Below are 25949 nucleotides of genomic sequence, written 5' to 3'. Positions count from 1 at the left end.
GGGACACAACAGTTGAAAAACAGCTTTTTCGCTAACACTGGCTCATTTACAGAAATGTTCATTAATGTGTACTGTCCCTGCTAAATAAACAAATAAATAAACAAATACCCATATATTAAAAAAAACAAAAATAAACTGTTCATTTCATAACAATAATGCACATACATACAAAAACACTAAACTAAACTCTGTCCATTTCATAACAATAATACACATATATACAAAACTATAAAATAATCTGTCCATTTCATAACAAAGAGAGGCAACAGTTGAAAAATACTTTTTCGCTAATACTGGCACATTCACAGAAATGCTCATAAATGTGTACTGTCCCTGCTAAATAAGCAAATAAATACCCATATATTAAAAAAATAAATAAACTGTCCATTTCATAACAATAATACACATATCATAAATGTTAGCTATAAATGTTTAATATCATCAGTGATTATCCAAACATTAAACAACATGAGCAACAGAATCCAAAAAATAAAATAAAAATAACACCAAATGAACATTGTTTTGGTTTCATTTTACTCTGAAATAACCTGGAAGCAAACACATTTGTGTGTCTTTTTGTTGTTGTTGTTTTTTTTTTTCCAGGCTTTTTTCTTCCACATTTTGATGTAACTTTGACATTAATCTGCTCATGTTTTCCCTTCAGAGTCTTAAAGTGGGTCAATATGAGTGACACAAGTGATAAAAGTGGGTTAAACCTGGGGGGTCCACATGCAGATGCCCACAGACTGAAAAGTCTTTTATTTAATGTCTGTTTCTGAGGCTTTTTCTTTCAGGTTTCATTTACACTTCGCTAACTCTTGCTAACTTGTTTTCAGGTTTGTTTGGTTTTTTTTTGTTTTTTTTTTTTTGCAGACTCCAGTTCCTCTGTGTTGGCCTCTGCAGTTCTTTTCCATGTCTACTTGTAGTTTTTCCTGTTGAACACACGGTGGCAGCAAAGTCTATGTTTTACTTTGTGCATGTGTTTTATTCTCTGTAGGATTGGTGCAGATAAACTGACTCCAGAACAGTGTCACTGATCAGCTGATGATCCCGTGAGTTTTATAGAACAATTACTCATATGGATGGAAACCATGAAAATGAACTCATGACAACATTTTGTTAAATGATACATTCTGTTCAGTTTGCATTTAATGATCATGAAAATATTAATAATCTAAATATTTGAACTAATTGCATTATGTATTTTAATTAGATGTAGAAAATAGTAAAGCACATCATTAGCTGTCACACAAGGCTGTGTAACATGTCTTTTGAAAATTGTTTTATGAATAATTCAGAAATGAGGATTAGTTGAATTTTAATCTGTATCTGTATGTTTATACCTTAACAGGTTTTGAAGCATGAATCTGTGTTCTTTTTTTTTTTTTTTTTTTTAACAATTTTCTACAAAATTTAAATCTGTATCCACCAAGAAAAATATCAAATATTTAATTTACATACAGTGTATGGAAGTGTTCTCATGTAAATATTACTAAGGATCAGAAAAAGGGTAAAAAGTATGTTAGATTCAGATTATCTCTGCAGTTAAATTTATAACTGTTTTTTGTTCTGAAAACACATAATTTTCTAAAGAACCTTTCACTAGTTATATATTTGAAAAAAAAAAAAAAAACTTGTAAGGTTGCAATAGGTTATTATTATTATTATTATTATTATTATTATTATTATTATTATTATTATTACGTTTCATATATAGATCACTGTATATTTTTATGAAAAATGTCACTTCCACCGTTTGACACGAGCCGTTTCCACTACGTGACCGTGGACACATGTTTGTCAGTCAGACTGGATTATAAGAAGAACCACAACACACTGTCTGCTCCAGATTGTACTGACATCATGTTAGATCACAGGTGTCAAACATGTGGCCCGGGGGCCAAATCTGGCCCACCAAAGGGTCCAATCTGGCCCCTAGGATGAATTTGTGAAATGCAAAAATTACACTGAAGACACTGACAATCAGGGACGTCAACATTATTTAAATTCAGGTTCCAAAACACAGACCAATCTGATCTGATCTCCAGCATCATATCTCTAGTGTTTAAACAATGACCTCTGTCAGAACATTTGGGTTGGATTCAGATGTGTGGCATTAAATACTTTCATACAACCCTTTTTTATTTATTTTCATTTATTCCATACAAAATAATTCTAAACAGCTTCTTAAACAGTCTCCACTTTGAGGTAAAACCTTTGATAAGGATATGTTTGGACTCCAGACACTTTGTTTTTCTATTTTTTTCCTAAAATGGCTGTTTAGAATACAAAGGTTACTGACCCATGGGTTAGGGTTGGGAATGGGGATGAGGTTAAGTTTAGGGTTAGGGTTAGGGTTGGCATTGGGGTTAGGGTTAGGGCTTTAGGGTTAGTTTTAGGGTTGAGGTTAGAGTTTTGGGGTTAAGGCTGGGGTTAGGGTTAGGGCAGCTGACATACTTTTTCAGAAAAACCTCTGCTCTTCTTTCAAACACACTCCAACAGCAGAGGAAAAAAAGCATGTGTTGACAGTAGACAGGGGGTCAGGGGGGTCTGGGGATCTGGGGGTCTAGGGGTCTGTGGGTCTAGGGGTCTAGGGGTCTAGGGGTCTGGGGGTCTGAGGGTCAGGGGGCTCTGGGGGGATCTGGGGTCAGTGGCCTACTGCTCCTGGACATCACTACAGAATGTGTGGAAGGAGAAAAGCCTTACTCATACACCCCCACCCCCCGTCAGATTATTTCTCCGAAGCAGTGAAGAATGAGTGTCATGACTCAGCTCTTGGCCCCACCCCCCCTCCCAGTGGTGGTGATGTAACAGATGGCATATTCACCCTCATTAGGCACAACAAAGGAAAAGTCAGGCCTAAGTGTTTTGCAGCGATGGGTTGGACAGTTCTGAATAAAGGGGGCTTCAGTCAGATATGAACATCTTATGGTTCTATGTACCAGCTGTGGAGAAATGAACACACCTGTCCTGCATGGGTTTGGACAACATCCTCTAACAGGAATGCACAGTGTGTTCACCCCCCCCGCCCCCCCATCCTACCAGGATGTTCCTGAATTTAAAAAGAGGTTGGATACTGATTTTAAAAAATGACTGTTACTCCGTGTCCCTGTTGATTTGATATTATTGACTCATCTGACATAAGTGTCCTAATCTGTTTGGGCTGGTGTTTGTCCTGTGATATTCTCACCTTAAAACAGGGGGGTCCAACTTATTTCAGTTCAGGGGCCACATACAACCAGACCAGGAAAATAGTAACAGTGGAAAAAAAAGTCAAATTTCATTATAAAAATGTTTCCATCTGCAAAGTATCCTTTAAAAAATGTGAATAACCGAGAACAACACAACATTTCTGAGAAAAATAAATGCAGTTTGAACCATATTCTGCTGCAGTTTATCATTTCCATGTACATTATAACTTACAGAGGATCTACAAACACACCAAACATTTAGGAACAGACAGAATATTGGTAAAGTTGGTTTCTCATAACTGATGATCGGTCCCATCCATAAAGTACCAGACCCCTCTGCCTCCCCCTGCAGGTGGGTCAACAGGCAGACAGGCCCATGTCTCCATTTTGGGGTGGGCCCAGTCAGACCCCGTGCAAAGGCCTCCAGGCGTTTGCCCACGTGCCCAAACCCCAGGCCTGGCTTTAGGGTGGAGCCCCAGTAACCCTCCGGGCTGGGTACATGTTCCCTTGATATTAGCTGAAATGAAGGGTCTTCTGAACCTAGGACCAATCTGCCAGGGGACACCCCAGGGGCAAAAAGCCCCCGACAACGTAGATCAGATTGGGAGGCACAGTCGTGTAGACACTAAACCAGTCCGTTGTGGTGAAGAGGGAGCTAAACCGAAAGGAGAAGCTCTCAATTTACTGGTCTATCTATGTTCCGACCCTCACCTGTGGTCATGAGGTCACCAGTACAGGTGGGCAGGCTCAGTCTTAGAGATAGGGGGAGGAGCTTGGACATCCAGGAGGGACTCGGAGTAGAGCCGCTGCTCCTCCACGTCCAGAGGAGCCAGTGAAGGTAGTTCATCTAGTGAGGACGCCTCCTAAACTCCTCCCTGGGGAGGGGTTAGGGCCTTGTCCATCTGGGAGGAGACCTGTGGGCCAACCCAGGACACGGTGGAGGGATTCTGTCTGTGGTCTGGGAACGCCTCAGGGTTCACCTGGAAGAGCAGGTAGACGTGGCTGGGGGGGGGGGGGGGGGGTCTGGGCTCTTCTGCTGAAGCTGCCCCCCCCAGACCAGATAAGAGGAAGAAGACGAGTATGAGTTTGTCATAACATTTCATAATATTCATATTAGTTCAGGTTATTCACTTTTTTTGTGAAAGGATAGTTTGTAAATGTAATAGTAGTAGTAGTAGTAGTAGTAGTAGTAGTAGTAGCAGCTGCAGCAGCAGTAGTAGTAGTAGCAGTAGTAGTGATAGTAGTAGTAGTAGTAGTAGTAGTAGTGGTAGTAGCAGTAGTAGTAGTAATAGTAGTAGTAGTAGTAGTAGTAGTGATAGTAGTAGCAGTAGTAGTAGTAGTAGAAGTAGTAGTAGTAGTAGGGGTAGTAGCAGTAGTAGTAGTAGTAGTAGTAGTAGTGGTAGTAGCTGTAGTAGCAGTTGTAGTAGTAGTGGTAGTAGTAGTAGTAGTAGTTTTATTTGGACCTCATAGAATCATCAGATAACAGAGCCATACAACATGGTCAAACTAAATTTTTCTGTGCTGGAAAAGGAGTGAGCAGAAATATAACTTACTGACTCCACCCCCTTTTTACAAACTAATAATCAAACTAGATCCGCCTCTGTAAAAACTATTCACATACACTTTTTTAGTCACATAAATGTGCTAATTTCTTCTTATCATGATAACCAATTAATTACAATAATATTTTACACGTACTTTTATGTTGTAACTAGATATTCACTTATTCAGATAATGTTCTATATTTTGTTATTATACTGGATTTATGCACCCTTTTAAATGCTCAAACTGAAGAAGACATTTTTAAGTTTTGCTCCAGATTCTGTAAATGTAAAAATATTCATGTAATTTGACTCTTTGCACTAAAATAAAGAAAACTTTGGAGTTATAATTTTACTGGTTCTGACCCATTTTGGATCAAATTGGTCTGTATGTGGAACCTCAACTAAAATGAGTTTGTCATCATTGATTATTAAAATCTTCAGGGTAGTTTTTGCATTTCACAAATCCCCACCCCCCGTGGGCCAGATTGGACACTTTGGTGGGCCGGATGTGGCCCATGGGCTGTATGTTTAACACCCCTGTCTTAACATGTCATATATGATCAAAATCTCCTCCTGAGTATGAACCGTCCACACTATCATCTGTCTAATGTATGCAGTAAGTGTCTGACAATAGTAACTGTTGGGCGTAAAGGTGTCTTCCTTCTGGTTGGTTGACGGATCTGTCTTCCCACCCAACTGCGTTTGGGCTCTTATCTGTGCACAAATAAGGCTGTGGAATAAATGGAGCATTTCTTCTTTGAGTGCCTCATCTCAGAGTCAGGATTTTCAGTCTTAAAATCCCCCAGATATGATGTAAAATGTAGGTAAAAACAAAATACAATGATTTGCAAATTTCATAAACCCATATTTTCTTTATCATACCATAACATACCATTTTAAGGAAAATAATTTGGTAATTTTTAATTTAATGGCAGCACCACATCTTCAAAAAGCTGAAAAAGGAAGCAGTACAAAAGAGAAACGTTTGGAGGAATGTTTGGCAACTGACAAGAGGTAAGAAACATATCTGGATAAAAAAAGAGAGAATTTTACAGAAACAGTGTGTCTCTGAAGTGAATATGGGTAGAAGGTCACCAATCTGTGAAAACGTGTGTCATCAAATTGTGGAACAATTTTAGAATAATATGCCTTAGTGTAAAATAGTTCAGACTTGGAATGTCTTATTTCAGAGAACAAGAGTGTATAAGAGACAAGAGCAAAAATCAATCCAGAATGCCCAGAGTGTAGTCTTTGGTCCCACAGGCTGTAGCGCTGCAGGATCCTGTCATGGAGATCAGTGCTTGGGCTCAGGAACACTCCACAGATCACTGTCTGTGAACACAGGGTGCAGAACCAGAACCATCTTCTAATGCAGGTCAAAGCTCCATCATGTACCGCAGAACCTACACATGAACATGATCCAGAAACACCACTGTCTATTCTCTGGACCCAAGCTCTGTTAAAATGGACTGAAACTGATCTGAGGTCAGATGAATAGAAATGATAAATCTGTTTTGGAAACCATGGATACCAAATCCTCTGGACTACAGAGGAGAGGGACCATCCAACATGTTATCAGTTCCACAGTCTGCATCTGTGATGGTATGGAGGTGCATTAGTGCCTATGGGATGGGCCGTTTTCACATGTGGAAAACCAACGTCAATGGTAAAAGGTATGCACAGGTTTTAGAGCCACATACGTGTCCTTAAAGACGTCTTTTTCAAGAAGAGCCTTTAATACTTATGTAAAAACAGAAAATGCACACGCTTGAAAACCCTCGGCCTGACTTATCAGATGCACCACTGCCCAAGGGAGTAGGCTTGATTCTGACATTGGTGTGGACACTAAAGTGCTCCAAGGCAGCACTCCGGATAGTTGATATTTTTTTGCATTTGCGATCATAATTTCATGTCATGTCAAGCTGATCAAACAAGTAAACAATCATAGTCAGAAAAAAAAAATTCGGTAATTGACATGTTTAGAATGCATATCTGAATATCGAAGGACAACACAAGAATTTAATGCATTCTGCAAAGTTATTCTCATGACTAACATATCCATTATTATTTTACCTCACCTGTGAATTTACAGCCTCTCTTCCTCTACCTCCTCCTTCTTCTCCTCCTCTACCTCCTCCCTCCTCTCTAGTGTCTGTCATTTGACATAAATATGTTGATTCATGATACATGAACAGATTCTGGATACAGTGATCATACAGTTTGATGGTACAGTTATTGCCTGGGCAAAAAAGGCTTTTAGTTTCAATTATTTCACGTAATTTATGCCCCAAAAATATGGATAAAATCACATCTCGAATCACATTTAGAATCTTAGGTTTTATTGTATTTTCCCCACAAATTTTCTTTATGTGTGTTTTTTAAACAGTTTGGCGTTAAATATTGTCTTTTATTCAATATCAGTGTTGAGCCTCTACAGTTCTTGAACTAACTTACACTTTGATTCTTTAAGAAGTGTCTTATGTCCAGTTTTCTTTTCTTTGACATCCTTTACATCCTAACACACACAGGCAAAAACAGACGCAGGTACAAATGTAATTGTAAATGACACCACTGATGTTCAAATCTGTCCAGCTGACGTGACTCAGACAGAACAAAAGCCAAACATTGAAAACTTACGTTAGCAGTCCAAATAGCGGATTCCTTTTACAAGTAGATGGAGTGACAGAGGGGATGGCCAATCACATGTATGTTAGCAAAACCAAAGAGCCAGTCAGAGAGCAACATTTACGTTAGAGGCAGGACTTCTAGCAGAGACCGACTGTTAACCCTTTGTGTGCCACAATCATTGACTAAACACTACAGACAGCGGTTGGATTGATAGGGACAATACAGTAGTGGATGAATATTGGTAGCGACGGGTCCCTAGTGTCCCTACGCAATTCTACGCCCCTCCCACTGCCCCCAGTGGCCTGACCTATCAGTGCATGCCAAAGTATTTGGACAGACGGACAGCCAGACAGACAGATGGACAGACGACCAACTGATGACAATACCTTGCGTCCAGTGTGGCCAAGGATAAAAAAGCAGAAGCAAAAACAGATTGGTTCATTTGGTCAGTTCATTGTGTCACTGCCTTCTTCCCAAAATGAATACAGCACAAACAAATACGAACTCTGGAACTACTGGACTGTGGAATAAAACTAACCAAACAAAGTCTGCAAAGGACTGAATTCTGTTTGTTGAAATATTATTTTCTTTCAAAGTCAGCAATCCTGGGTGAGGAGTCATATTTTTCTGTGTGTCAGTTTGCATGTTCTCCCTGTGTACGCGTGGGTTCTCTCTGGGTACTTTGGCTCCTCCCACCATCCAAACACATGCACTGATAGGTTAATGGGTTCATCTAAATCGCCCATAGGTGTGAATGTGACAGTGATTGTTTGTCTCAATATGTTCAGTCCTGTGATGAACTGGTCACATGTCCAGGGTGAACCCTGCCTTCACCCATAAGTAGCTGGGATAGGCTCCGCCCCCGTGACTTTAGTGAGGATAAAGTGGGTTCAGATAATGAATGAATGAATGAGTCATATATTAGTCTCTGGTCTCTATCAGAACCAATAGTAATCCATAGTTTGTCCTGTTGGTGCTGATTAAGCTGCCTAACACATTTACTGGTCTATCCTTTTGTAGAAATAATGTATTATGTTGTGGATATGAAAGTTAAGTATCTTAAAGTACTTCTCAGATGCAATAATGAGAAGGAAGTTAATACTGACATGCAAACAAGCGCAAAAGAGTCGAATGTGACTGGAGTTCTATCTATCTATCTATCTATCTATCTATCTATCTATCTATCTATCTATCTATCTATCTATCTATCTATCTATCTATCTATCTATCTATCTATCTATCTATCTATCTATCTATCTATCTATCTGTGCTGATACTAATCAACCAAATCAATTCCTTGGGCTCGCTCTGCTACACATTTAGATTTAGATTTTCCTGCATCTTTCTGCAAATACCTTGATCATTCAAAGTGCACCTGTGTGAATTCTGAACATTTCAGATGAGATGCAATACAGTAATGATGTTCTGACTAACAAAAGCACACGCAGCCTCTCTGTGTTTTTCTCACTGACTGCTGATTTCAGTTGAATTCATCCTACTTTCTCTTCTTTTGGCCTCCCATGCTCTCACTCCTCTTCCCTCCTCTGCTCCACTGTCTCTCATCAAGCGGCCAGGACCTAGTGTGTGGTTGGTGTGAGATAACAAAGGCTGAGGAGTTCACTATTATATAACTTTTGTGGAGGCTGAGGAGGTGGAGGAAGAGGAGGATAGGCAGCAGGGGTGAGCACGTAGGAAAAGGAGGCCAAGAGAGGGCCAGTAGCCTACGATGCAGCGCCTGTTTGTCTTCAGTAACACACAAACATCTGCACGCTAAAACAACACGCACACTGGCCTTGTTTTCCAGCGCTTGCAGAAAACGGCCCCGTAATATTTGAACTTTTCTGTGTTTCGGCTTTGTGTTCCCACGCTGACAACCACACATAAAGATCTTCACATGAAATCATCATTTGCTCTGTTTTCCGTGGTATTCGTTGTCCCACCTCTGAGCCCGAGCGCTGAGCAGGCAGCCTCACACTGGGCCTGGAACTCCCCAGCCCTATGGCTCCTCCAGCCCCACCCGCCTGTCCTCTGATGGCCTCCCACTCATGCCACATTAAACATTTAGTGAGGCACTCAGGATCTGTGTGACACCATCTTTTAGCACCGCCAAGCTAACAGCCCTCACACTGTGGAAAAACATAGGTGCACGGAAACCTGATCCAGCAGTCATACTACTCTACCCATCTCTATCTCCTCATGTACTAGACTCTCAAATGCAAAAGCTAAAATCAGTGGTTCAAGAGAGCCTCCGGATTCATAAGTATTGATCCTTAGACTGTGTCTGCATTTGTTAATACGTTGTGTGCAGTTGCAAATACTATGTGAGTGTCACAGTTTGTGTTGCTGCTGCAGAGGTGTGACCCAGAGAAGGGTGTATCCAAACCAGTGCAGTAAAATGCATCCCCTGCAATAACCTGAAGGCAGGAGAGTAAAGACAGGAACTGCATGTGAAATATGTACAAGCAAACTAAACTGCTGCCTCCTCCAGGACTTTTAACAACAGATCGAATTATTAGAATAAATTGGCACCAAAAGAAGGTTTCTTTAGCCTCAACAAGGCAAAGAATTCAGCAGCATCTCACAGTATCAGGGAATATATTAATGCCCTGGTCTCATGCTGCACAGCCAATTCTCGCGAGACTTCCTACCCGTACTCCACACATACACACACACACAATCATCGTCGTCACTCCTCCTCCTCCCCAGCCCCTCCCTTTCCGTCTCTGTTCGCCTCTCTCCTCTTCAGCTTTGCCTGCCTGTCAGATAGGTACTCCAGTGTTGGAGGCTAGGCTATCCTCCTCCCCGGACCCGTACGAGAGCCAGCCAGCCGCCCGCCCGTCTCGTCGTACCCCAGGCTCGGGCTCCCCTCTCACGGCTCCTGCCATGGCCACCACCGCTACTTCCACCAGGTTCACCGACGAGTACCAGCTGTACGAGGAGCTCGGGAAGTAAGCGGCAGTTCAAGTGTGCATCGTGTTTGTCTTGTCGTTGAGTCCCCCACCCCCGCAACCTCGCCGCATATTATATCTGCTTAGACACTTAGCAGACTACAGCTAGCACAAACACATTCGTCATTTGGTGTTAGCACGCGCCCGTCATTGTTGTTAAAGTTGACCGCGCGCTGCTAACGGCTAGCTTAATAACATTCAGTTACTAGCCAAACGAGCTACCACGCTGATATTGATAAACTAGCCGAGTTAGCTTCCCAGCGTTGCGTCCCTTCAGTCGCTAATGGTGATGAATTCACCGCAAAGGGGTTGGCGCATTATCGGATGTCAGTTATTGTGTGTGCAGAATTCCGTGTCTGCTTGCCGGTGTTTTTTTTATTTTTTATTTTTTTTTTCCGGTCTGCCGGATTCGACAGCGGGGCCCCCGGGAGACGCCGGAGCCGTAGCACTGTGACATTTCCCCCGGTCCGGGCTCTGACAACTCCGTGCGGGCTCCGCAGATTAGAGGCTTTGGTCGCTCGCTGGTTTACTAGGCCGATCAGTTTTTTTTTCTCTAGCAGCTGCAGATGATTTGTGTAACCGTTTAGAGTAATGTTACATACCGCTGGATCACTTAATGAGGAAGTTATTGGTGGTAGGCTGCGCCGCCACTCACCGTCCTCCGGCCTGACCGGTTGTGTTTTCAGTTCAGATGGGTCTTAAATGGACCAGCACTTTGGGGACACACACTGACGCCTATTGGGGACTCATTTTAGTCACATATTTATTTTTTGGCGTTTTGAAGCCGGCACGAAAACCGAACCATTGCCTCCTCTTTTTCCAACATCATCATCCTTGTCATCATCATCATCAGCAGCAGCAGCAGCATCTGTTGTTCTTGGCCTGGTGACATTGGCCCAATAAAGACACATCGGCCTTAATTTCCAGCTGCCATTTCCACTCTGCCTAATAATTGGCAGTAATCGATTGCACTGATTTCACAGCCACTGCATCCTCTTTTCTCTCTAACATGCACACGCACACACACACATCCTTTCAGCATCCTCCATAGAGGATCTGCTCCTAGTTCAACTAAAGACTGACCACTTGCTTCATCTTATATAGAGCTGCAGCTATCGATTATTTTTGTTATCAGTTATTTTCTTTGATTCAATTAAATGCTTGTTTGAATAGGTGGAAAAAAACAGTGAAAATGGGGGGGAAAAAACGTGTCCTTTATTCCAGAACCAACTGAAACAACAATCACAAAAAGTATAAAAGTAAAAGGATATAGAAAAAATGTCTATATAGAAATAACAACAGTATAAAAGTATCTATAAAAATATCTATAGATACAAATGACAACAAACAAGTCCAATGACATCTACAAACAATATGCCACTGCAGTCTTCAACACATTTGGATCCAACTTAACAATAATAACTGAACATATAACTAACATCATACAACTGATCTTGGTGTCATGTGCATCACAATAACCATCCGTGTAAAACGCGACAGTGGAACCAATGTTTAGCGGCAGCAAAATTAAGGAAGTGAAGCGTCAATTCAGGAAAATTGTAATCAAATAATTTTTTTTAGTCGATTCATTGGTTTATTGTTTCAGCTCTAATCTTGGTGCTCTGTACGTTTTGCTCCTCTCATATACCATTAATGTCAAAGCGCTGACTTGTGCTTATGTCATATGTCACCTTTCATTTACTGGTAAATAATTAAATCCAAGAGCAGAAGAGCAAACTACAGTCAGCTTCAAAGTAGGTAAGCCTGATGTGTGAACCTTAAAGGTGACAGAAATCTCACATCTTTTAGGAAATTGCAGCATGTTATACATACCAGCTGTTTTATACATATAACTATAAAAAGCACATGTAGTTATTACTTCAACAATCCCCATAGCTACTTGCAGGTGAAAAATATGGAACGTTCATCTAGGTCAATATGAACTTAAAGTAGGAGTTGTTACATGCACTCCCTTTTCTGCTGCGAGTGCTGTTACCTCGTGAATGTTTTCAGTGTTATTTATAGTGTGAGATGCAGCCCTTTACTTGTACTCTGCTGCAAATTAAGTTTCTTTTAGGACACTAGGTTGTACTGTACAGGATCTGGTGATGAAATGTTATGATGTTGATGTTTGTTTGTTTGTTTGTTTGATTGATGCCACATTTTAATTTTACCTTGTATATATCCTTTATATGTTGCATATATTTCATCTATCTGTAATATAGAGTTGACCCTTTGCATGTTTTCAGTATTTCTTTGTAGTTTTGTGTAATTGTAAGTATTTTTCAGTGTATATTTTTAGTATAATGTTTGAGTGATAGTTTTTATGTAGCCTACAGTCTTTCCTTTGCAATTTAAGAATCTGCTGCGAAACAGAACAGAGCTGCTAAACTGCTTCTCATTGTTCCTGTAACAGTGACAATGAAGATGTCCTCTATTCTACATCCTCAGGCTTTGTGTGGCACTAATAATGCACTTAATAGTATGGTTAACTGTATGTTTTTATGTGTATGTACTCGTGGGAGAGGCTCACAGAAGCCAAACATTTGGATGCTGTTTCAAATGTCACTGTATCTGTGTATGAAATGGAACTGATTTTGGGTTGTTGATGTTATTTCTTCTTAGGGGAGCTTTTTCAGTGGTGCGTAGGTGTGTAAAGAAGTCATCAGGACAGGAATATGCTGCAAAAATCATCAATACTAAGAAGCTGTCTGCAAGAGGTATGTATGGCATCACAGCTGTTGTCTGTTAAAAGGACTAAAACAACAACATCCAGTTTACCTCCGAGTATTTCAAGGTGATGTCTTGATGACCAGTTTTCCATTGCCTAGAACATCACTGAATATTCACATTTAATATGTCGTTACCAGCTGATGGGGCGGCCCGTGTATTAAGCTTTCATTTATTTTAAATTTGCTGTGGACATGTGCTTTATTTGGCTGAAAGCTCTCATAAATGTCAAGCCCATCATTGTTGATTTCATGTTTCATCATGTCTCACCATGTCTCACCCTACACATTTAAATGAAAACATTTGGGAGAGCTTTGATAAATTGATCAGTAATATTGTATTGCTTTACAACCATGTCATCGGTGTAATTTTCAGCATTTTATTTGAAATGGCCTTCGCTTTGGTTAAATTCTTTATGTTAAATTCTTTCTTTTGTTAAATTAGATCCTGATGTTATTAAAAATGTCAATGTCAGTTGATATTGATAGGGTATTAATAGGCCAATAACATTGAAGAACCATTAAATTATTATTTTCATTGATCCCAAGTGAAAGTGAAATAACCACAAATAAACATATGGTTTTAAACCCTTCATATAAACGTAGAAAGAAAAATAGGATATAAAGAGGATATAGAAGACAAACAAGGTGAAAACGACATAAATGATGCAACAAGAATAAATCGGTTCTAAAGACGTAGGTTGAAAACGCCACGAAGTAAAACTTCTCTTAATTGGTCATTACAGAGTTTTTATTCAACAAGATGGCAACTATGGAAAATACAGTTATTTAAACTCTTCCTTAGGATCAGAACATTATAAGAACCAACAGCAGAACATTCACAGCTAAATTAAAAAATGAGTTGTACAAAGTCTGAAATGAATGAAGCAAACTAATGTACTAAGATTCAACAAAATTCAGTATTATTTAATAATCCTTTGTCTTTGTACTTTATGATTTATCAGTGAGGATGTCTTCATATGTCTGTTTGGCAGTAAATGAGGTTAATTTTTTAATGTATTTTTTAAAGTAACCATGAGCAATATGTATAGCTTGTGCAGTTTCCATCCTGCTGTATCTGTATGTGCAGGTAATGTTTAATGAAATGAAAAAGTTTATGGAGTAAATAAGCTAATTCATCAATGCTTATAGATTGACTTGGAGGGAAAATAGTGCCTCAAAAGAGAGAATGGCATTTAAAAAAAAAAAAATACTCCAAGCTATATTTTTGATGATAATTTTAACATTCAGTTTCACATTTATTTATTTATTTGACTGTCCAGTTCAGTAGTTTTCTGTGGTTTAATATAGTGACAGAAGTCGTCACATCACTTTATTAGAAACATTTAAGTCAGAGTAAGAAATACTGAAATAAATAAAACTGAATTACTGAACATTGAAGTGTATGAGGGCTGTTCAATAAGTTCATGGCCTCACCCAGAACAGAACAACACAGACTGATAATTTATATTTTATTTTTCAACATAATCTCCATTTACAGCAATGCACTTGGTCCATCGATGTTCAAGCATCACTATCCCATCACCATTGACACGGACCAATGCATTTGATTTTTACTCAGTATTTCTGGGTGAGGCCATGAACTTATTGAACAGCCCTCGTAGGTGGAACCAGTTTTTTACCACAAAGTCAGAGTTGTACTCATGTTAACCATCAGTACTAGAGCCAAGGCAGATCGGTGTCCCCCCCCCCAAACACCACCAAAATTTAATCATTTGTTCCTTGTGCCAGTATCAACATTTCCTGAATTTTTCATCCAAATCCATCCATAACTTTTTGAGTTATCTTGCACACAGACAGACAGACAGACAGACAGACAGACAGACAGACAGACAGACAGACAGACAGACAGACAGACAGACAGACAGACAGACAGACAAACAAACCAACACTGGCAAAAACATAACCTCCTTGGCGGAGGTAACAACAGGCATAATGGTCAACGGTAATGAAAAAAGTAATGAAACAGATTTTCCCGTCTCAGGAGATGGCTTTATTGATGCTGCAAAATTATTTTCAGTCTCCATAAAGTGTGTTTCTCTAGGTATGTATGGAATATGCCTGAACAGACATTGGGGGAATACATACGATATCTAAGCTGATTCCGTATTGAAAACAGTTTGTGACAGTTAACATTAAGGGGTTAAAAATCCACTATTGGTTGACCTATAGTTTGTGAAATGTCTGCGTTTGTCAATGCAGTGAAGTAAATAAGGCATTTTCCTGATAAATCTGGGCACTTCATCGTATTCATCAAAAAATCCTGTAAATTCAATACCATCCTGCTCACTGATTGGCGCGTTGCGCACATGATCGTACAAGAGATGATGTGGCTAAAAAGAACTACCATGGTATAAAGCAGGGGTGTCAAACTCATTTTAGTTCAGGGGCCACATATAGCCTAATATGATATATAATGGGCCAAACCAGTAAAATAATGGGATAAGAACTTATAAATAATATCAACTCCAAAGTTTTCTCAGTGTTTTTGAGTGAAAAAAGTAAAATTCCATAATGACAATGTTTACATTTACGAACGGTACTTGAACATAACATAAAAATATATGAACAACCTGAAAATTCTGAAGAAAAATAAGTGCAATTTTAACAATATTGCACCATAGTTTATCATTCATACATGTGCATCACAACTTACAGATCACAGTGGATCTACAAATACACAAAACATTTAATAACAGACAGAATATTGGTACAATTCCACATACTTCTCTTAAGACTTATTTGTTCAGGTTTACATTTTTTGTCAAAGGGTAGTCTGTAAATGTAAACATTTTTGTGTAATTTTACTTTGTTTACACTAAAATAAAGAGAAAAATAGCTTTTTTCATTATTTATAGGTTATTATGATAGTATTTTACTGGTCTGGCCCACTTTAGATTGAATTGACCTCAAATGATTTTAACAACCTTGACTGTTAATATCTTCGGTGTAATTTTTGCATTTCACAAATTTATCCCACGGGCCAAATTGGATCCTTTGGTGGGCTGATTTTGGCCCCTGGGCCGCATGTTTGACACCTGTGATACAAAGAGTGTAACAAAGGATGATTTAAGACACAAAAGCAACCATGAAGTCAGAGGCCTGAGAGAAGATAGTGTGAGTGGAGGGTGTTTCTGAAGTCATCGTATCCACACGGTTGCAGAGCCCACTCCTCAGTCTTTGTTGGTTAATTTGTGCATCTGTGCATAGATCCACACCCACACGTCTGCTGTGGTGTAATGATGACGTGAGCTGGTGTCAGTGTGTCAGAACCTCCCATAGCATCCAAACCCAAATACTTAATTGCTTTCTCCTTTTGTATCAGACAAATGAGGCTGGAACCTTTCCCTGACATTCTCACACTACCTGGCTTCCTTTGTTTCTCTTCCTCTCAGCTCTCTCTCTCCCTTATTGCCTCTCTCTTGTCTTCCTGCAAAGGGGGATTGGCTTGTATTGAGGCTAATCCACTTATGCTAAATGTACCTCATCAACCACTAAGACCCCGTGGATTCCATAGGCACCTCCCCGTTTGCCATGTTGTTGTCTGTGTCTGATGGCATTTGTGTGTGTGTGTGTGTGTGTGTGTGAGAGAGAGAGAGAGCAGGGAGTAACACTAATAGAGCATGTCTGTATTGTGAGTGTGTTGTAATGCAGTTATTGTTCTAGTGTCCACACAGGGCAGCTCCTGGTATTAATGCCCCACCAAGGAAAAGTAAGGGCTCAGCAGAAAACTGTTCAGAGGCAGGCAGATACAAAGTAGGCTTGAGAGTGCCAATGTCCAGAAGAAAAAGAGCAGGAGGAAGAGGTTTTTAACTGTGGAGTCTAGAAAAGAGATCAGTGACGGGAAAATAGGGTCAAATGAGACAGTAAGAGACACGATAGAGTGGGTGAAGAAGGGAGCAAGGGGATTTCAGACAGAGAAGAGCTCCTGGAGACTGACTGACTGACAGTGTTTGCACCAACATGCACACACACACACACACACACAAAACACCACATCCACACACAGAGACACACACCCCCATCCACAAAGCCAGTGCGTGAGTAGGCCGCTCGCCCAGGAGGATTTTTTTTTTTTTTTTTTTTTAGCCCTATGGGCGAGTGTGACCTCACGCACGGCCTGGTGGGTAAGTCTCTCAAAGCTGTGGTAAACACTGCAGTAATCTTTAGGGGGGGAGTGGGTGAAAGGCTAGCAGGTTAGAAAATATACACAATTACACACAGACACCCATCTGATTGTCTTTTAAAAGAACTGTTAACGCTGATGTTTAAAAGTGAAAGTCAGGTTTATTAAAACTAACATTCGTTAGGAGTGTTGATGATGAAACTAGAGCTGCTGATATTTTTGTAATTGATTCATTTATCTATTATTTTTTTTGAGTTGATTAAATTATTATTTAAATAGGTGAAAAAACATAGTAATTATGTGAAACAGACGTGTCTGAAAATGACAACTTGTCCTTTAATCTAGAGCCAGCTGAAACAACAACACAAAAAGTAGAAAAGGAAAAGGATATAGAAAAAGATGTAGAAATAACAACAACAGTATAGAAGTATAATATATATAAATATCTATAGATATAAACAACAAACCAGTCCAATAACATCTACAAACACATATGTCAGTTCAGTCTACAACCCATTTGGATCCAACTGATACCAACTGAACATGGAACCAACATCCAACTGTGTGTTGATCCTGATGTGATGTGCGTCACAATAAGCGTCCGTGTGAAACACAACAGTGGAACCAATGTTTAGCAGCAGAGGAATGAAGGAAACAAAGCTTCAATTCAGGAAACTTGTCATTGAATAATCTTTTTAATTGATTCAAGTCAGTTAATTGATTAATCGTTTCAGCTCTAGTTGAAGACTTTTGTATGTCATAGGACAACTGTATTTGTATTTTTGGGCTATTATTACCTAACTGGAAAGAAAGGATGTCAATTTGATCTTAGAGTTATAGGCAAATACCAATACTTCAAATACCTATTTGACCAGCAGTCAATGCAGATAAATATCTGTTTTTTGCTTACTTTGTTTTTGCTGCTTTGTCGATTACAGTGAGCAGGCTAATTGCTAACAAGCTAATCTCACAGTTTACATCCGTGAACTTTTGTCAAATTGATGTTTAGCATCACACATACAGTTCACACCACACAGGTTATTGGATATTCAGACAAGACACTAGGACCTACTCACATATCGTCGTGGAGTTACTGAAACTCAACTGATTGGACTGCAGCTGCAGTCAGATGCAGTGGTTGAGAGTTCTGGGTTAGTTTCACTGGAGTAAGTAGGCTGTAATGGTTTTATCCATTAACAGAATAAGAGGAGAAGATTCTTTGTGTTGGTTCAGTTTTATACAGACTACACTGATATAATGTCAACGCTGTGTGAAGTGAGTGAACACAGTGGCTGAAGCTGCATATGTTGTGCTCCTTTTGTTGAATGCATGTTGCAGAGGAGTTACGTTGGTTAACTTGGTTAGCATTTTTGCTGTTGTGTATACGTCTCTATTACTAGTTTGACAAGCATACAAGTTATTATAGCACTCGAGAAATCCACCAAATGAACAAGTACGTTTTAAGGATCCAGATTTAGGGTGATCTGATGCAGAAATTGGGAAATTATCCAAAATATAACCACAGAAATGAGATTGTGTAAAGTGACATTCAGCAGGCAGAGGTGCATTGTAACATGCAAATTACTTTTTTCAAAGTTTTTGTATTTTCTTTTGTCAGTTTGTATGTTTGAGGAGGAAAATAATGCACATTTTAAAATGAGTAATCTATGATCATGATGACCAAATAGTAGATTATATGACTGTCACCAAATCCTGTAGCCATGGTCGCTAGCCTAGAAACATTAAAGGTGCGGGAGACTTTCATGACCAATTTTTCATATCTGTCAAACCTCAGTCATAGCCTAAGTATCACGAATCTGTAAGTCTTTCTGTCATTACTCACCTGAATCTCTTGCATCACGGTGAACAATTTCGAAGTGTCATCCACCAGAAACAAACCATGTGTTTACAAACAGAGCCAGGAGGGAACTCAGGCATCTGAGGAATTTTGTCGGGATGTGCATTGTGGGAAAGGGAGGTTCATGCAGCAGCAGCTGCTACAGACACGACGGAGAAACGATAGGAGCTCCCTTCTCTCTATGCATATTTCTGCAGCCGTTTCCGCTGCATCCATATAATATCATATGGTTGCGCTGCTGCTGCAGGTGGCTGCACGAACCTCCGTTTCCCACAATGCATGTCGCCACAAAATTCCGAAGATGCCAGAGTTACCTCCCGGCTCTGTTTGTAAACACATGGTTTGTTTGTGGTGGATGGCACTAAGAAACTGTTGACCATGAGGGAAAGGATTCAGGTGAGTAATGACAGAAAGACTTACAGATTCATGATACTGAGGATATGACTGAGGTTTGTCAGATTTGATGAAAAATTGGTCTTGAAAGTCGCCCACACCTTTAAGGCTAAAAAAAATTATGCCATGCTTTCTTTAAAGCCCAGCTCAGATTTAAACATTTGTAAAGAGATAGAACTGCTTTCACAGGTAAAGGCTGAAACACTTGGAACTACAGTGACTCTGCTCAACTCACAACAGCTGATGGTGATGTCAGTGCTCCTGGTTTTACAGCATCCATTGTTGAGTTCAATGTCAATAGTCTGTAGCCCCTTTTCCACAGCACTTCTCTTCCGGGAATATTTCACATTTGTTCTGGAATGACGTCTGTGTAAATGAAATGGTGGATCATTTGACCCTACCTCTGGAATTCCTCTGGAGGTAGGAACAGAGCCTTGATAAAGGTGGAACCAGGATTCAGGAGCGCTATGGAAAAGGAACACCTCTGGTTCCAACCAAGGTGGGACGTTTTGATGATGTATTGCATGTGCAACCCCATATCAGTGTGACCAGAAAGATGTGGAACTGGGGAGATGCCCAGATCCACCAGCTGTTGGCACTTTGGGCGGAGGACTCCATTGTTGTTTTGAGAGCCAACACCGCTATACTCGGGGTATTTCTGACGCTAAAGTTATACATCACACTAGACGCTGTGCTGCATCATCGTCCCTTTGATTGGTGAACGCAGATGTGTAAAAGTCCAGCCTGTCTCACCTCTGTTCCTCCTTTGTGTTGTCTGTGGAAATTGGTCAGTGGTGGAAAGAAGGTGGAATCACCATCTGACCTTTTTTCTGGGATTGCTGTGTAAAAGTGGTTTCTGTTTTCTTTGCTCATTAGAGATGATACTAACACCTAAAACAACAAAAGTAAGAGAAACATTCAACCCCCTTTTTTAATGTTTGTGCCATTTCATCACTGTCATAAATGAAGCCGTAGTAAATAACTCACTTTCACGGTTCTCCTTTACATCTTAAGATGCTACTAAGAATATTCAGCCTTAAAACAACTGAAAAGTTACTGAAGTCCCCTGAGTCATTACTGTGAACAAGATACACTCTCGTCTTGTTGTATTGGTCTGAATTACTACGGTTTCAGATCATTGCAGACCAGTGCTTTGCAAGTAGGAGCAAGTTGTGATGTGTGTAGTCACAAACCATTAGTGTGAACTGGCCTTTAAATATACTGGTATTCAGTTTATTTTAAATGAATGTGTGTCTGAGAGCCACAAGAAAAGTAAAAATTTCATTTCAGTAATTTACACATAATTTATGTACTTGATTTTGGTAGTGTAGTCATTTACTACATCCCATACAGAACAAGCTGTGATGCATCAAGTATGTTCAGGATATCAAAGGTCTGTTATTCCAAGTCACCAGTTACAGTAATGAAATGAGGTGTACATTCAGGCTGATGTGAAGATGATAAAGGATGTTGGACCAATACTGACCCAAAACTGGGCATCAATGACAGTACCTCAAACCTGGAGATCTACTCAGATCAGTTCTATGTATTCTACGATCACAATGTATTTTTTTGCATCATTTCGTCAGGTATATATTTACTTATGTTTGTTTGTTTTGTACTTCCTAGCTATGTAGTTTTGCACTTGGTTTTGTATTCATTTTGTATTATCTTTGAATGTATTTGGTTTGGTTTGTCTGACTTTATACAGAATGACTTTATAGCTAGTTGTGTATCGATAACCATTAAGGCTATTATTATTATTTAGAAGGAGGCAGGAAATACAAGATTTTCTTCATCCTGCTCCTTTTCGAGCATGGGTGTGACCATGTTTGTTCATCTGATGATTATTGAATGTTTGCTGATGAAATGCACAACCATGAATGAAATAAATGAAAATGAATCAATGTGCATGTACAGTGGGGCTGCACGATATTGGAAAAAACTGACATTGCGATTTTTTTTTCAACCCTGCAATTAGGGCTGCACGATTTTGGCAAAAAAAAACAACAAAAAACGATCCCCCCCCCCTCTCTTTAAAAACTCGATTTTTGATTTCAATTTTTGGGTAAAACTACAAAAGACGACAGAAGTCAGCATGTCGTTTTCGTGAGCAGCGCACAATGCAAGGCACTGCTCTGACCTTAAATCTGTGATGGTATCACATGATGAACCCACAGAAGTTTATTTTTTCTTAATTAAATCTTTATTGAATGAAGTAGAGTATACAAACAATGTATACAACAAGAAAATAACATAAGTTTGCCAGGGGGAATACACTACAATACAATGTCCAAATCAGAGCAAATACTGAATGTTTTAGAGCCTTTTTGTTTTCATATTTATCTAACAGCTTTAAATTAAGTTCAACATCTTTCAAAAAATAAATAATATTTGGTTTTGTGTTACAGAACTTCCATTTGTGAATGAAAAATTTAGCAAGTAAGAGGACTAAATTAATTATTTAAAAAAAAATGTTGGTTTTTTTTTTTTTTTTTCTTTCTTTTTGGGTTATCTGGGCCCACAGAAGTGATACCAATGTAAGTCAGTGACAGGTATCAGTCATGCATGCGTCCGTGGACCACATAACATGAGTGATCCCCATGCGGTTATATTTAAACTGGGGGATCCGTGCGTGGAACAGACCGACCCAGGACACACTGGAGGGATTCTATCTGTGGAGCTGGTGGATGTGTGTGGCCGCACAGGGCTGTCTGGGCTCCTCTGCTGAGGCTGCTGACCCCACAACCCTGGACCTGGTTCGGAAGAAGACGGTACGGTACGGATCCGGGACAACGTAAGATGAGTGATCCGCATGCAGTTATATTTCAGTTGCAGGATCCGTGCGTGAAGCCACGGCTTACATTGCTATAAGTACTGTGGGCTCATTAACACATTTAAAGTCTGGTCATTACACAAACTTCTGTGACAGACCGCTGTCACTGATAGGAGGAAGAGCGTACGGTAGCCCGCAAGCGTGTGGCCTGGAGGCACGAGAGAGATGAAATCGATTTTACGATTTCCCTTTTTTAAAAATCGTCCTAATTAAAAAATCCGATTTTGATTTAAAATCGATTAATCGGCAGCCCTACCTGTGATATATATTGCGATATGAAAAACTGCACAGGAGGATATAATATCTGTGTGATGCTGACGTAAATGGTCAAACTGATTAGTTGTGCTTCCTCTGGTTGTGTTGACAGGTGGAAGCCACTGTGGACACAGAACACATGTTTCAGTTTCATCCTTCTGTAGCTGAAATAATTCCAGATAACTGACAGTGCTTTTCTTTTTGGCACCAAGTCTTTGTTTTCGGTGATTTTCTCTTGTTCGTTGCTCATTTTTCAATGTTGTCACCAGCGATTCACTCCATGTGCAGGGGGCATGGTCTGCTTTGGCAAACTGATTAAGAGCGTTTGTGATTGGTGGATGGCTGTGTGTAGTGTGTGTCAGGTACCCAGGATGAACTTACATGAGAACACGTTGAGTTCATCTGCCTCCCACATTGCAGGACCTGCAATGTGACTATTGCGCACACGTACTTTGCGATGACGATGCCCAAACGATATATTGTGCAGCTCTAATATACAAGGTCATGTGTCAACAGGGAGCTGTAGACCCATATCTGTTGCATGAAAGGGATGCAGATCACTGTGTAGTCTCTACAACTGTGGCGTAAAGCAATGTGAAGATCCAGAAAAAGTGCAGAGAAAGTATGTTGACTTATTGGAAAGGAGCCATTTCCATCCACATTAGTGGCTTGGTTGCCTCCATGATGCATGTTAGTATAGTAGCTCAGAATGGACTTGATCCTCTTTGTTTTATCTGTTTTAACAGGAGGCATCCAGTACTGGGTGGCTGTGGCTCAGGAGGTAGAGCAGGTTGTCCAATAACCGAAGGGTTGGTGGTTCAAATTCCGCTCTGTCCTAGTCATGTTGGTGGTCGGCGGGGCTGTTTGGCACAGATTGACAGCAGTGCTTCAGTGGCTATGAATGTAGCTCACCACCAGTGTGTGAATCAGATTATTATTATTTATTAGAACTAGAAGCACTCGGAGAGCGCAGACCTCCGCCAAGGCTGATCAGTGGCCCCCCCTGTGGGCCCCCCCACGCCAAGGAGGTTATGTTTTTGCCAGGGTTTGTTTGTCTGTCTGTTTATTTGTTTGTCTGTCCGTTAGTGTGCAACATAACTCAAAAAGTTATGGACAGATTTTGATGACATTTTCTGGTCTGCGCCCCCCCACCCCCGATCACCACCAAAATTGAATCATTTCTTCCTCATCCCATTTCCAACAAACCCTGAAAATTTCATCAAAATCTGTCCATAACTTTTTGAGTTATGTTGCACACTAACGGACAGACAAACAAACAGACAAACAAACAAACAAACCCTGGCAAAAACATAACCTCCTTGGCGGAGGTAATAAATATCTTAATGTTGTCAAGCATCACTGCCTTCATACTTCCCAGCATCCATTGTGCTGGAATGAGTATTTGGCACCACTCTGAATGTACCTGAATTAACATATTGGCCACATACCAGGAAGAAGAGTACAGTTTATGAGAGAAGAAGAAGAAAGCCAATAATAACAAACATCACAATGGCAGAGGAGCGTTTGCTAATGTTGATATTGAGAATGTTAGTTATCATGAATATGTCGGTAATTTCTCACCAACTCACACAGTCACTCTTTGAAATGTTCCACCAAAAGTTCTGGAAATTATGTTCTTCAGATCTTAACACTGCCCCCCATGGTTCCTGGTGGTACTGCTCCGTATTCTCCGTTTGGGTTCATATGTGCAAACTCCCAGAGGACGGATAGAAATACAGACAAAATGAATGCAGAGGACGGACAGAAACGCAGACAAAATGAAGGCAGAGGACGGACAGGAATACAGACAAAATTAACGTAGAGGACGGACAGAAATACAGACAAAATGAAGGCAGAGGACGGACAGAAATACAGACAAAATGAAGGCAGAGGACGGACAGAAATACAGACAAAATGAAGGCAGAGGACGGACAGAAATACAGACAAAATGAAGGCAGAGGACAGACAGAAATACAGACAGAATGAACGCAGAGGACAGACAGAAATACAGACAAAATGAACGCAGAGGACGGACAGAAATGCAGACAGAATGAACGCAGAGGACAGACAGAAATACAGACAAAAAGAAGGCAGAGGACGGACAGAAATGCAGACAAAAAGAAGGCAGAGGACGGACAGAAATACAGACAAAAAGAAGACAGAGGACGGACAGAAATACAGACAAAATGAACGCAGAGGACGGACAGAAATACAGACAAAATGAACGCAGAGGACGGACAGAAATGCAGACAGAATGAATGCAGAGGACAGACAGAAATACAGACAAAAAGAAAGCAGAGGACGGACAGAAATACAGACAAAAGGAATGCAGAGGACGGACAGAATGCTCCGTCCGTGTATTTACTTAGTGTAGACCTTGAATGGGCATTAAAGCAGCAGAAATGCTTTATATTGTCAGGAATAATGTGTTTGATTGATGGTCTTTCTCAGGTCCACGGTTTGGATGTAGATACTTTTATCTGAAACTGGTCAAAATAGATCATGAATCCTTCAGCCCGATCATCAGGGTTATGTACGGATAGGAGTATTTGTGTGTTTGTACGTGTGCTGGGTCGACTCCATCCTCCTCAGTTGATGTAAGATGGCTGTGGGTCCGCCCCATGGCTAAGCAGATGGCCAATTAGAGAACAGTAGGAAGTGCCGGCAATTACCCCTCCAGCCCTCTCTTTCCTGTCCTCTCCTACCATATACTCGCACCAACAAATGAGATTGAATGAATTAGTGAGTTGCTGCAGTGACACTGCACCAGGGTAGACGGCTATAGACACACACACACACACACACACACACACACACACACACACACACACACACACACACACACACACACACACACACACACAAGGGAGCTGTGATCCTCTTCCAGCAAATGGACGTTCCATGTAATCCTCCCTACTCTGTATCTGTCTTTCTGTCCTGCGTCACTAGTGTAATTAGAAGGAGGTTCAGGTCTCCTCCTTATTTTCTCGCTTTCTCTTAGATGAGGGAAATCTATACCTGGCAGGGAGTCAGTGGAATGTAGATGTGGGGAGTGCAGCACTGCTTCACAGCTCTTGACACATGTCCAAATGAGCAACAAGTTCAAGGGAAAAATGAGGTTTTCACTTCTTTTTCTGTGTTCTGTATCGTTCTACAGTCACCAGTCTCAAACTACTTCCACACTAAGGCACTGTTTTCATTGTAAACATTTTAAACTTATTTCACAGTTAATCATCAGATATTCTAAATGGCCTCAAATGCATTTAACATGAAGAAGGGGGTTGATGGTAGTTTGCACTTCCACTTCACAGCAAGAAGGTTCTGTTTGATTTTTTTGTGTGTTGAGTTTGCTTCTTTTGTCCAAGCCTCATCACCAATCTACTGGCGCAGATCTGGAGATGGTTCCAGAGTGCCTTCAAT

At 40.3% G+C, this 25949-nt stretch overlaps 1 protein-coding gene across 27 annotated transcripts in view; it reads left to right on the top strand.

Annotated features, from left to right (window-relative positions):
- The first annotated feature begins 10093 nt into the window (after nt 1–10093).
- LOC115439691 (calcium/calmodulin-dependent protein kinase type II subunit gamma) overlaps nt 10094–25949 on the top strand; it is a 114600-nt gene continuing 98744 nt past the window's right edge. For 15 of the 27 annotated variants that reach the window (XM_030163627.1, XM_030163637.1, XM_030163636.1 and 12 more), the window contains exons 1-2: nt 10095–10311; nt 12937–13031. In XM_030163627.1, coding sequence (XP_030019487.1) covers nt 10247–10311; nt 12937–13031 — 160 coding nt within the window. In that variant the 5' untranslated portion in view covers nt 10095–10246. Of the gene's footprint in view, nt 10312–12936; nt 13032–25949 lie in introns of all 27 variants that reach the window. The other 12 variants (XM_030163622.1, XM_030163615.1, XM_030163626.1 and 9 more) reach the window with 2 other exon arrangements.

This window comes from Sphaeramia orbicularis, chromosome 19, assembly GCF_902148855.1.
Source record: "Sphaeramia orbicularis chromosome 19, fSphaOr1.1, whole genome shotgun sequence".
Taxonomy (NCBI): domain Eukaryota; kingdom Metazoa; phylum Chordata; class Actinopteri; order Kurtiformes; family Apogonidae; genus Sphaeramia; species Sphaeramia orbicularis.
Note: the sequence above shows the minus strand (reverse complement) of the source record. Positions and strands in the feature narration are given on the sequence as shown.